General features: G+C 34.8%; 1 protein-coding gene across 3 annotated transcripts in view; it reads right to left on the bottom strand.

Moving 5' to 3' along the window:
- Antxr2 (ANTXR cell adhesion molecule 2) overlaps window positions 1–14,238 on the bottom strand; it is a 136,452-nt gene that overhangs the window by 108,328 nt on the left and 13,886 nt on the right. For all 3 annotated transcript variants that reach the window (XM_074041914.1, XM_074041915.1, XM_074041916.1), the window contains 4 exons: window positions 14,044–14,125; window positions 13,488–13,595; window positions 13,262–13,330; window positions 12,402–12,482 (listed from right to left, as the gene is read on the bottom strand). In XM_074041914.1, the coding sequence (XP_073898015.1) occupies window positions 12,402–12,482; window positions 13,262–13,330; window positions 13,488–13,595; window positions 14,044–14,125 (340 nt within the window). The remainder of the gene's footprint in view (window positions 1–12,401; window positions 12,483–13,261; window positions 13,331–13,487; window positions 13,596–14,043; window positions 14,126–14,238) is intronic.

The raw sequence follows: 14,238 nt of genomic DNA, 5'->3' as shown, positions 1-14,238 counted from the left end.
GCAGAGTTTTAAGCTCAGTCTCTCTATAGGTGGATGGATATATGATAGATGGATAGACAGAGAGATACATAGACATATACACAGATAGATAGATAGATAGACAGATACATGCTGTGGTATGGATAAGTGTTCCACAGTGGTCCATGTATTAAAAGCTCGGTCTCCAGCCTGTGAGGCTATTGATAGGTGGTAGAACCTTTAACAGGTGAGGCCTAGTGGGAGGTCTCCTGGTCATTGGAGGCATGCCCTGGAAGAAAACATTGGAATTCCAGCCTTTTCCTCTTTCTCTCTTTATTTCATACCTGTCCATGAGGTGAACAGGCCAGCTCTGCCACATGCTTCAGCCATGATATGCTGTGCCACCATAGACCAAAAGCAATGGCGTCCGTCAATCATGGACTGAAACCTCCAGAACAGAATCAGAATAAACCTTTCCTCTTTTTAAGTTGATTCATCTCAGATATATGTTATAGTTACAGAAAGCTTACTAGCACAATACAATTTGTTCCTTCTCCCCTTGGTTGTGGAATAGACTTTGGGCAAATATGTGCATGGAAGCAACACTAGAAATCTCTATATATAGCTGTATAGCTATCTTTATCTCAAACCAGCAAAATACTATTTTCTCATTTCGTGAACTCACTCTTACTGATAAGTGAATGTAAATATATGACCCTTTGACAATCTAGATAGTATTATAATCCCAAAATGATGTTTGTTAAGCCACGAAAATCCCTAACTATGGAAATTCAGGCAATATAACTACCATAAGCAAGAAATGCAAGCAGAATAAGTGAAAAATGTTCCCAAAAATGAGATTCTACCATAGAAAGCAAGGTCTGCCTATGTGTCTTCTGAGGTCTATTCCTGTACTGGTCTTGTTAATACTTTCCCTCTTCTTTTTGGGAACCACAGGAGTCTCTAAAAACTTTTTAAACTAGATCTGTTCTCACAGGGCACAGGTTGGGTAGAAGATAAATGTATGAACTTTGAGAAAGAAGGAGTCTAGCATAGTAGCTTAGAATACACAAGACCATTTGTAGCACTTGTGTTTATAAACTGATGAAAATCTGGAATAGAAAAGAGGTTAAGATTTAGAATTCTAAGTTCTGCTATTTTGTGTAAAAATTCTACATTCCAGCATGCTGTTCCAAACCATGAATTAAATGTACATAATAATATTATTGAAACTTTTTCTCCTCAAAATTTATTTGCTCTGAACACTTCTTTTAAAAAGTGTGATAAAAAACCTGTCAGGTGTTAACACGAACTCAAAATCAAAGTTTTCCTCTTTTTCTGAGTTGTTTAAGATAAACCTGCTGAGGAACTAATAATGATCACCCCTTACAAATCTTATGTATTTTCTGTTGCTTCTAACTGGTTGTATGAAATTTCAATGCATTACTAGTATGATTAAAATATTTCTCCATACTCTGGTGAAATTGCAAACACTCATTTCATGGAATTTCTCTATTTGGCAAGGCAGAAAGGAAGAATAAGATAAGGTTGTTTATATCTCCTCTCCAGGTTAGTTTTTGGTTAGCAGCAACGCCGGATACAGCATCAAGAGATGACTGTGCTGTTTGCTGGCCTCTCTGAGACACAGATGTTTGGCAGGAGATGAAAGCAGATCCCACTGCTGTCCTTCTCTGCAACCAACATGGATGAAGCATCAGAGTGGTGTTTCGCCTCAAATACCCCATGCATGTCCCAAGTCAATTTGAATTGGGTTTACATCTACCCAATTTGCAGAATTTCAACATAGGCCAAATTTCTCCACTAGAGAACAAGTGGAAGACATGCGCTTTGGAACCAGAATTGGCAAGATTTATGGGGTCTTGAGAACCACGTCCAAGTCAGAGGCCCAGCTGCTCCAACAATTTCATTGGTTACAAAGAGTTTCATCTTGCTTGTCTAATCGGGTCTTTATAATTACAAATTAATAACCACATAATGTGAGAGTACTGTCAAAGATCCATCCATAGCATAAGTGACTGGATGGTATTAGAAGGTCTGAGTGTTGTGAAACCTTGATTTGATTTATTCTTTGTTAGAGATTTTAAAATATATATGGAATCATATTTTGATTGAGATATTATAAATCTCTGAATAGGTTCACATAATGAGCACATGTTACAATGACAAATGGAGGATGTACAAGATGTAAAAACCCATATTATGGCTTGAGTAATGCATACCATGGATATAGTTGTGGGATTTTTCTTTTGGCAGTTTTAGGATAGCATGAATAAAACTTTTGGGATACTTAGGGTAATGTTGTAGTTAGGATATACTCAAGATAAAAATTTTGCATAGACTAAATTAAGATGGGTCAATGAAGTTAAAATATTATTTAGGATCGATGTTGAATTTGGGAGAAACATCTAAAAACCACTCTTTATGATCTGAAGATCAAGTATCTAGTTTGAACAAAAAAAGAAGAAAAAAGCTCCCTACAACTAATATAAACCAAGACAGATTTAAAGCTCTGTATTTTTTTTCTACTGTCTAAATGGTAATGGGAATCTACTCTATTACAGCCTGTTTAGGAAAGAATGAAGTAAATACTGTTTAAATGAAGAGTATTGCCACATATTCAAATTCAACCTAATATAAAAAGTATTTTGAGCAATGTGTTGTAAATATCAGCTGCTAAATACATATTTATTGAATTTAGTTGAAAAGCAAATGTAGGGCTCAGAATACAGCTCAGGGTACAGCATGCACCACACCCATCCAAGGACATGGGTCTGATCTTCTGCCAGCACACAAACGAGAACTTCATGAAGGGCTACTGGAATTAATCAAATCGTTTTTCAGTTACACGATGAAAGGAAAACTTAATGGGATGAATTCAAATTCTGTTAATCAAAGACATTGGACCTGATGCCAAATGGTAAAGCAAAACAAAAAAAAGTATAAACAACACAAAAAGAAACATAAGTTTAAGTTATGTGCTATCTAAAAAGAGTTATTAGATAGGATATGTAAAAAGAGAAAAAGAATCCTATCGAGTGGTTTTCTCTGTGAGGTTTTTGGTTTTTTTTGGTAGTACTCAAGACATTGGACTTGCTAGCCAAGTGATTTACCACTTGAGCTTCACACACAGTCCTTTTTTTACTTTATTTTTTAAATTATTTATTTATTTATTTATTTTGGTTAGGGTCTAGCATTACGGCAGTTTCTGAAATCCTTCTTCCTACATCTCCACATTGCTGGGATTACAGTCATATACTATCATGCAGATTTGTTTGTTGCTAACTTTTTCCCTAGGCTGCCTCAAACCACCATCTTCTGAATCTCCACTTCCTACATAGCTAGAATTACAGTGTGATCTACCAGGCCTGGCTTGTTTGTTAAGATGGGGTCTTGCCAACTTTCATCCTAGGGAGGCTCAAATCATGATCTTCCCGATCTCAGCCTCCCAAATAGCTAGAATTATAGGCATGAGCCACCACACCCAGTCTTTTCTGTGTTATTTTTTAAGATCAATTCCAAATTGAGGATTTCCCCAACAAACAGATCATTTTCTTAAAGTTAAATATGTAATTCAAACTTCTCCAACATTTTTACAACTCTATTAAAAATTTTTAAATTTCAACTAACTGAGTTGGGGTATATAACATTGTCAACAAATGACGATTATAGATAATTCATCATCCTCTTAGGTGTGCCATTTTTTTTTCAAAGCAAACAACATATTTAATTATCCACTAGATGATTATCATTAGTGACTGGCAGCTGAAACTGAAAGCTTTCAATATTAACCAGCACAATTGTAATTAAATTAAGTTCCATTCTGGAACTCTGGCTAGACTATATGAAAGTATTTTTCACAAGTTCCAAATAGCAATATTTTACTAGTACCTAAGAGGGTATATGTAGATCAGCTATTCATTTTTAAATTGGCTTCTTACCTGTTTAACAAACATTTTTGTTCTTACTAAGAGGCAGACACTGTTCTGAGTTCATTATTATTTTTACAGTTGCTATATGTATTTATTTATTTTTTTTAAATTTTTTTTCTTTTATTCATATGTGCATACAATCTTTGGGTCATTTCTCCCCCCTTTCCCCTGCTCCCTCCCTTACCTCCTCGCTCCCTCCCTCTCCCCCCCAATCCCCTCGCTACCAGGCTAGGTACGCCTTTAACAGACAGAAACTGCTAATTTCCATGACACACAGAATAACAGCAAATACCAGCAAGGGCAATAAATAAGGTCTAAAAAGACAAGCATTTTCTTCTTCTGACTCATCGAACAGCTGTAAGCACTACAAGAGCTCATCCCAAATGTGAAGAATTCCAAGTTTAAATGGTATAAGGAGACATCCCAGAGCACCACTCACTTTAAAGTATGCAATAAAATGCAGCTTTCATAACAGGCCATCCACAGGCATGAAATAAGCAGCTGCAACAATTGGGAAGATGTCTCTCATTCTCTTTACGTATTTTCCAGATATGCAATTTATTATATGTTCTGTCTGGCTGCCAAACATCCCAACCAAATACATTTTTCTCAAAGAGATAATTCTTCAGTTAAAAACAATTGTTATTTGTAATCACATGTTTGGATTGAAGTCACCCTTGAAAAATGCTCAAGCCTCAAAACATTACATTGCTCAATACAGCCTGTGACCTCTGATCCTTTGTAAATGTGGATTTGCCCCTCCTTTGCAAGTTGTAAGTAATAACAGCACGAGTGATAGATTTCTAAACAAACTTTTTCCCTCAAAATCCTAGGAAAGAATTGCAAATTATAGTCACTTGCTATTACTCTGCTCAACTGAAAATAAAACACACACATAGTTCTGGTTATCCAGCTGGTAAAAAAATCTTATATATATATGCCCACATTAAAAAAAACCAACTAACATCTTCTGCATCTCTCAGTTATAGTTTTTATAACAAAACATATTATTAGGTCTTTCTTTTTCAGTACAACACAGAAAAATGCCAAAAGCAAACTGTGATTTAAAACAAAAGTTTATCTGCTTCTATGCCCCTGCCTTGGGTAAATGCAAAAGCAAAATAATCAATAATGCTATCTTAATGAATCAATAGACTTTCTATAAAATATGCTGTGAAATTATGCTGTAAATAGCAGTAAATGTATTACGTGTTTCAGGACCTAAAGAAATACAGTCTCAACATATTTTTCAGATGCATACATTAGTTCATATTACTCAGAATTGCCTGTTTCCTTGCTTTATTAGCTAAAATATGAAATAATTCTGCCAAGCATTCTGTCTGTATTTGTTCCATATGACTTTTCACAAAACCAGAGTGACAAATAAATGTTTCCTGTTGTAACAGACTTAGAAAAAATTTTTATCATTTCTTCTATTGATTCTATAAGCATATGTGCCTAAATGTTGAAATCTTTGAAAAGTCTCTGGACTGTATCTGTCTTGGTAACCAAGCACACAGAGATGTGTTATGAACCTAGTCAATACTCAATAGAGGGTTCTGAAAAATATTAGGAATCACTATATTTGGGGCAAATGAGACAAAGCTGAGAAATCATATGTTTTCCCATTAAAATTTAGACTTGATGGTATATTTTGGTTGTAAATTTTAGCCATTTTCTTTCCCTTTCCAGTTTCCCTGTCTTTTGACTCAGATAAGTCTGCATTCAAGCACTGGTAGGCTCTACAGGTCATCTTCTTTTGAAACCCAACAGATTAATGTTAACAAGTTACCTAACTCCCACCAGTTTAGTTTTCTCACAAAATATCCCCAAATTATAATTATTTACTCAAAGTGGATTTAATTTCCTGAAACTATAATCCCAACCAAGTAAAAAAAGAATGTTATGAAGTAACACTTTCATACAAATGCAAATAGTGAATTGTACAGTTAATGTCAACATCCAATTATAAAATATCAGTTAATGAAACCCTTAATTTTTATTTTTAAGTTAAGTAGAATTTAAAGGAATGAAATGCCTTACATGATACATATATGTGAAAAATGATTGAAATGTGTTCAAATATTACAATGGACTGTAATAGTTGCTAGTTTTTTTCCTGCCCAGGACACTAGTTCATCCTTACTCCTCTATGAGCAACGCCCCTTTCTTATTAGAGAAGCTGTTCCTTACTCTACATGGTCTCAGCAAAGCTATCAGTCATGAAGCCTTCTGCTCCTTCTCTATCTTGATCCCTGCCCCTTGCCATAGGAATGCAGTGGGTAAATTATAACCTAAACTGGTTCAAATAAGGCTCACATTATTGGTACAAGAATGAGCACATGACCCAGTTGAGTGAGCCAGAGTTCTTATCCAGGACCCTCTATGCTGATGCAGTCAATAGTGCTCACTTCTCAAAGGGCTTGACGGGATGACCATGCATTCCTAAAACCTTTGAAAATTCCCATTGTCTGCTGCTCCTCCAAACAAGAGATAATAAGCAAATCAAATCACAGGCAGGATTTACTGAGAGAGAAGACCCTATGAACATGGTTGATTCCCTAGATCCAGCTGTCTTAAGGCAATTTCTCTCTGGACTCTCCTAGCTTATAAGTCAATAACTTTTTTTCTCCTTAAACTAGCAGAACTTGAGTTCTTGTTACTTGTAATCAAAACATTAATATAGTAGAATATCAATAACAAGATGACAGCAAAGTTATATGGACACAGAGACTGATTTATAATGCTCAAATACTTCATTACTGTATTATAAAAATATATTCAAGAATTCACATGTTTTTTATTTATTCATCCATTGGCAAATATGAATTAAGCAATGGCCACTTACCCAACACTGTATTAGTCATTAGACAAAAAAAAAAAAAAAACAACCAGGGTTTGGGGGGATAAAAATCACACTTCTCATTGATTTGGAAGATGTGATTAATGATGGAATATCTCCTCACACTCAGTACTAAAGATCCTTAGATAAACAGAAGTCAGAAATAATCTAATTTATAATGGTCTTCTCATTATAGCCAGTCCTTTTTAACAGGAATCCTTCAAACTCTTTCCAATTGTGAATAAGTCTTATCAGTTTTGGCTTCTTTTCTTGCTATGAATGTATCTTTATAGTTGCTCAGGCTTTAGTTTTTCATCCAAGCACAATTTTACAAACAGAGGTTTCTACAGCTAAGCAGTCAATGTTTGTAGCACAGCCTGCTAAAATCACTTAAGCTGAGGTCTCATCAGGATGTTTATTAGGTTCTCTCCTAATGATTTTCTTATGAAAATCATTTGCCTATAGAGAAAATGAGTTTTTAATGTCTTCCCTTTCCATTATAACATAGTTTTAGACACCTTTCTTAGGTACTTTTCAAACAAAACAACAATAGACATTACTGAGAAAAAACAATTTAGCTCCAAATGTCAAATGAAGTGTGTTATTTCCAACATTATGAATGAAGTTACTACTTGAAATATGTATTGCACATTTTCCTCTTAGAAAACATCTAATGCAGTGTTATTTAAATGTCCTACTGTGATCATTCACTTCTTATTTATGCTCCTACACTTCCCCATTAGGAACTTAGAAACTGCATTAACTGCCATCAACTAGGATGCAATGTTCTTGCTTCCTTTGGACCAGGGTTACTTATAAAGCCATCCTCACAACTGATTTGTCTCTTTCTGCTTAACACTTTCTGAGAGAGTCTTATTCAAAACAAAAATTGTGGAATAATTCCAAGTGGTGAGACATCACATGGTCCTGTTTTCAGAAAAGAAAAGGAGTTTCCACAGAGCATTTTGAGTTTTTGCTCTTTCCACATTATCCACCATTCTGAGGCTTTGTTTTATTTTTAATGTTTTTTTCCACAGCACTGCCTTATGAAACATTGAACTAAAACCATGGGATCCTCATGTCAGTCTTACTTTTAATAGTCCAAATAAAACTTCATTTTCAAATATAAGTCCTGCAATCATCTTCCCCCAAAACCAAAAATGTTTCTAAACTTAGCATTTCATTAGACCTCCTCTTCCCTAAGGGACAGCCTCCACTGGGATGTTTTTCTCAAGATCAGTTTGACTTCTGTCTCTTCCCACTGACTTCTTCCATTTTGTCCATCAGCATCCCTGCCCCCTCTGTAAAAACAGCTTTCAGTCTAACTGCTGCTAGTTACTCATATTAATTAGATGTATCTGACTCCCCTTTCTGTCCCTTTAGTGCTCTAATCCAATAATCTCTCAAGTTCTACTAGCTTTTAACGCTTCTCAAATTTACATATTTATGTCATCACAACTAAAATGTGTCAGAGCCTGCCTCAGAGACAGACAAAGATTTCATATCTGGAGGTTCAGCCCCACCCTGGTTCCTGACATGGTTCTAAACAAGGTAGAGTGTAGTAACTACTAGGGTACTAGTGACTACTACCCTAATTAGGACCTTGACCTGGTTTTATTTCAAAAGAATAGAATCTCAGTTCCTAGAATAAATTTAAGGAATTATAACTCATTGGGAATACTGTTTGTTCTGTAACAACACTGAATTTTTTATTAGTACTACAAGTCTCCCCAGAGGAAATGTGGCTTTTTTCTGAATGTACCCCACAGGTACCTGATATTCTATATAGCTTTTATCATGATAATACTGAATCTCACTCTCCAGTTGTTGACCTAGTCCTAATCCCATGGCCTGAGGATCTAGAGCTAGTGCCCAAATATTTGACATTGGGTAGCTATACCATCTAAAAATCACTGTTATGACACACTTGTTGAATTTGATCCTCTTATATACCAGTGTCATGCCCTGGAAATACAGATTGCTGAACATCTCTCCCCATGGATTGCTCTATACAAGGATCAATAGCTCTATCTTATGTAGTCCTAGCTTCCTGCCATTCATAGCTTCCCAACAGACATTTTAAAGTCCAGCCCTACTGACCTAGATCATTCTTAATCATTATTTCATCAAACAATAATCCAGTGAAATAGAACTCATCATTCTCATTTGACTGGGGAAAATTTTAAAACTCAGGGAGATTACACTGTACCATGAATTCCAGATCGTGTGAGTAGGCAGTGGCAGAGCTGGAATTCATACACAGGTCTTCTTGTTCCCAACTTCATACTGTTTCCTTTTACCATGTTTCTTAAAGGCAACTGCAAGAGACTTATAACACGCCTCTCCATCTTTCAAATCATCCTGAACATTTCTGTTAGAATATCCTTCCTAAGCCTTCATGATGGTCATAGAATCCAAGGGTCTAAATTAATCTTCCATAGTTCCCTGATATTTGTACAATGAATGTCAGTTCTCACTCAAGTATATAAAAGTCTTCATAATGAACCAACAGGCTGCCTGCCAACATTTGCTCCTCATGCCCCTCAGCCCAAACTCTTTGTGAAGCTGTGTGTTCCTTGTTTCTAATAATATCTCCTCCAATTGTCAGATCTCAGTGCCAATCCCACCATGAAAAGCCTTCTATAACGTCACATAACCAAACCCATCCTGTCTTTGTGTCTGCCACACTGTAGCCACATCAATATTTAATACCAATTGCAATCTAAGACTCTTTTTATATTCCATGGGATAACTCACTAAAATTTCCCTCCTCTGAATCCCTACAATACTTAGTAAATTTTGCAATGGAATGACATATTCTAAGACTCTATCACTATTATTTTAAATCCTGTTGAACAGACAATTTGACATTTATATTTGTGTCCCTTCTTCCAATCCTAACACAGTGCCTCAAGGATAGTGATGGCTCAGTAAATGGGTAAGTGAAAAAAATGATTTAATTGAAGAAAGAAGGGAGAAAAAGGAGAATTTTTTTTCCACAAGCACCTACTTGAGATAACAAATTATAAATCTTCATATGTGCTCATTAGCTTTGGAAATTATACCAAAGAATGTTACATATTATGTTTGGATAGAAATCTAAAAATGCTGAAATAATACATTTTCTGAAAAATTAAAAGAGAATGCTTAAGTTATTTTCTGAATCAAATAAATCTTAGAAAAGGCACTAAAATGTTACCACATGCAATGCTTATAACAAAGGCCTTTTCCAGTTCCTTGATTGTTTTTTTAGTTATAGAAGAAAGAACTACATAGTGTTTCTTCTTTTTTTTTTAACTACAAAGAAGAAAGCCTTAAAAAATAAAAGTCCTATCTTTGCTAAGAAATTTATTCTTGGAAAATAACATGTCAACAATACAGTTAGCTTACACATTAAAGGTACAAGACCATCTTGGTCACTGAGTTTTGCAGGACCAGGAGAAAGAACAAAGAAAACTGTGCTATCAATTTTTCTCAAAGATAACTTCAAAGAAGTTAATGTCTAATGATAAGGAAGCCAGATGTGTTTAAATAACAGGAAAAACTTGTCTCTCAAATTAGCAACTATTTTACCTTCATTGAGCCAAACATCTGAAACACTTTAGCTTTTATTGTTTCTTCCCTTTACTTTACATTCCAGAATGCAATTTCATACATTAGTTTGGTAAATCATAAGGAATATAAGATTATCTTCTATTTGCCCTCACCCTGTGGTAGATATACTATATTTTTTAAAAATCAAGTGTATTTTTTAGTGAGATAGTACTATGTAACTATAAAGTACAATTCAAATTTGAGGCAGAACTATAGGTTTTATATCTTATTATATTATTAGGGATGGAGTAACATCTGTCCTTGAAGAGAGATGGAAAGAGAGGAATTGCTTCAAATTTCTACAAAGTAGGCCAAAATCCCAAGCTATCCCCACACTGGTAAAAAATCTGCATGATTACTGTAATCCAGCTTGGTGGCAATGCCTCCTTCTACCTGTCATTTCTGCCAGGTACTTCCAAGGTTTCCCCAGCTCTGGCTTTCCTGAGATGACTTACTCCTCCTTTTGTGACAAAATAGCTGAAGCTGAACTATGTTAACATGGGCATTGTACCCATCATCTTGCTGCAGATGAAACTCAACTTGTGGATAAAATAATCAAATCTTTCTATTTCCTGTCAAGTTTTTCAGTACAAATTATTCAATTTACATCCATCAAGAACTTCAGTCCGGAAGGACTGTGCTATACTTAGAAATCACATCCAGAAGTTTTTCACTACAACAGAAAAATGAAATTTTACAAGCAAACATAAGAAATAACAAAAACAACTTTATTTCCTCTGGTGATTAACTATGAATTTCTTGAAGAGGAAATCTAGAGGCATAACCCATAATGACAGGAAAGCTAATTTGTCACCCAGAGAATGATGAATTAAATTTTTATAGAAAGAGACAAAATTTTCAAAGGGGCTAACCCAGCAAGGTGTTTTCTCCATCCCACTACAACTATAAAAACAATTAAAAATCCTCAAGCACAATAAAACTCTATTAAAAATACAACCTACTTGACTGTTTACTGAGGGAGGCTTCATCTATTCCTTTTCCTATATTTTAAAACTTAAATCACATTTGTATTTACTCTGAATCTAGTCATAAAATTATTTACTATTTTTATGTTGTAATTTTTCCCACAAACTTCCAAAATAATTGAATCTCTGTTCCGTTCTGCTTTTACATTTGGTTTGTCCACTAGATATACTGATATATGATTGAATCAAATTATATGTTTTTTTTCTAAAAAGCACCATTATTTTTTTAAAAGCCTACATGCTACTAAAAACAAAATCAATAAATCTCAGTCTGTATTTCTGAAAACCATGATCTTTAAAGAGAAAAATTTTAAATGCTAGAATCAAATGTTAGAAGAAAGTGAGATTTTTTTTCCCTTTTATGAATAACTAAAGATTAAAGGAAAAGCTTTTGCTTAGAGAATATATATTATTCACTTCCATTTTAGGATGGTGTTTTCCAAAATATCATAAATACTTAATAGCAACTGTTCCTAGTGCTTCTAGCAAAAGGCAGTAAAATGAAACATAAACCTCAGCAGTGAAAGCCAGGAGCCTCGCTCTGCATTTCATCACTTCTTCCCCATGCCCCATCAGGGGAGCCCAGAGTCTAATGATCACCAGAGACAACTCCACTGCATCCCAAACAGAAATATTATGTGCTCCCAGGGAAAATATTAATCATCTAAATGGAAAGAACAACTGGGTCAAGTTGCCTGAATGACAGCTAAGAAATTGCTAGAGTTGGAGGACTACTAATGTAGTCACACATTCCAATCCCAATATTTACTTTACATTTCTCCCATAAAGCCTAGCAAAACTCTCAAGATATCAAGATGGTTAACTCCATGCTCAAAGGACTGAAGTGTCTGAGACGGTTTATGAACATCTTAAACTGGAAATCACAACCCAAGGATCACAGAACTCAACGTGCCAGAATTAGTACCACGTCTCACTGGCAAACAAAATCAGTCTGTCAAAACTTTCTTTCTGCTAAGTAATGGCTGCCTGCTCCAGATATTAAAATTATTTCTTATAGTTTGAAATGTATATAAAATGATCAGCCTTTCCTTCCCCAAGAGACATACTCACAGAATTAATTATTCCTTTAAGAGCTTGAAATCCACCTTTGACAGGGAAAACTTGTTCCTTGGAATCTGCAATTCTTTCCAGCTTCAGAGAAAAGAGGAACATTTAATTAGGGGATAATCAAGACACAAAGCACTTCATAAATTTACAACTAACCTTACATATAAAATTAAGTTTTAGTTATGTTCATCTGAAAAATTCACTGAATTTATTCACCAGCATTGCCTGTGCTCAAGGTCAAGAAATGAAGGTGATGAGACTTGTATTTACTCTAAATGTGTCACCATTAAGCGAACTCAGTCAGTTTCAGCCAGCCCCTTCATAGCGATCTCAAATTGCCATTTCTCAACAGCACAGAACTCTAATTACTATTAGCGGCATGAAACTCATCTAAGCCATGTTTGTGTAAAAATTTAAATGTAAAATGATTTGTGATGAAAAATTTATTACATAAACCTTCAAAACTTCATGAAAAAATAAGTTTGGTAACAAAAATCATTAAGGGTTTCTAAATGGGTTCCCCAAATTTTTACACACTTGAGTCAAATTTTAACTGAACATAAGAATTCTAAATGAGACTGTCATAATAATCTCATAAGTTGGGCTAAAGGAGTATCCATATCATTTTAATGCAAGTGTTCCTCTTGTATTAGGTCCTCAAACCAAATACATATTCAAGAAATTTGTCTAGAGTTTTATTTTCAGTAACAAAACCTATAAAATTGTGACATTATTAGGGAGAGCTCAAGACATAAACCATTTTTATAGAAAATGTTTATAATAAATCATTAATGTAAAGGATATGTTTAACTATCCTTAAGGCAATAATATGATTTAAAGTTTGCAGATCTGTTGTAACTCACCTGAGCTTGTTCAAAATCAAGGACACCAACACAATAAACATTAGCTCCAAGTGACCTGGAATTCTTTGCCTATAGATAAAGAAAGGAGAGTGGGGGGATGGGGAAAGAGACAGAGGGAGAGAGAGAGAGAGAGAGAGTGAGAATTATTCACATATCAAGCTATACATGCAGAGACACAGCAAAGTACAACAGTGGGGTGTGAGCACAGCTTCAGTTTAATACTCACCTCTTTCTCTGCATATGATGGTACCAGACCGTCCAACTTACCATCTGTCAGAGCAATTATGATACTGGAGGTTTTGGAGCCTCCTGCTTTCTGAATTTGTTCATTTGCCTGAAAATGAAGAATAATTATCCAACTCACAATTTAATTTTAACTTTTAACTAGCATGTCCCATCAAGATGAATATATAAGTTGGACAAAATAAAAATATTACTGACTAGCTTTTAAAACAGGGTATTTTGTGTTAGCTATTTTAGTTGAAATCTGTATATATTCACATTCTAGGGTAGTCACTATCAGGTTTAAATGATACAGAGTTTTTGCTACAGTTGATTAATCTGAATATAACCTCAGAGGAAAATGGAAAAATCCTTGAGACAAAACACAAATATTTCTTAGCACCACCATCACATTTTCTTCCAGCCTCATTTCTAGAATAGCTAGAGTTTAAAAATTTAAAGACAAATATGCAATGGAGTTTTGGAGCTTTTCTAGAAAGCTGTTTCACTATAGAATAAGAAAACATTCTGTTCCATGCCTACAATGTAAAATAACTTACTAGCTTTAGTCCTTCATGGATGTATGTCTCTCCTGCTGGCGTAACACTTTTTAAATCCTCCAAGCCTTTACTGATTTTGCCTCTGAAAACAATGAATTATAATATTAGATAAAAGAAAAATGAGTAAAGACCACTTCTTAAATAATATGTCAGTACTTCAACTAAGTCTTCTGCAGTAAGAAATAAAGGAAAAGC

Source organism: Castor canadensis, chromosome 9 (genome assembly GCF_047511655.1).
Source record: "Castor canadensis chromosome 9, mCasCan1.hap1v2, whole genome shotgun sequence".
NCBI classification, from domain to species: Eukaryota; Metazoa; Chordata; class Mammalia; order Rodentia; family Castoridae; genus Castor; species Castor canadensis.
The sequence above is the reverse complement of the archived record's forward strand: the minus strand, read 5'-3'. Positions and strand labels throughout refer to the sequence as shown.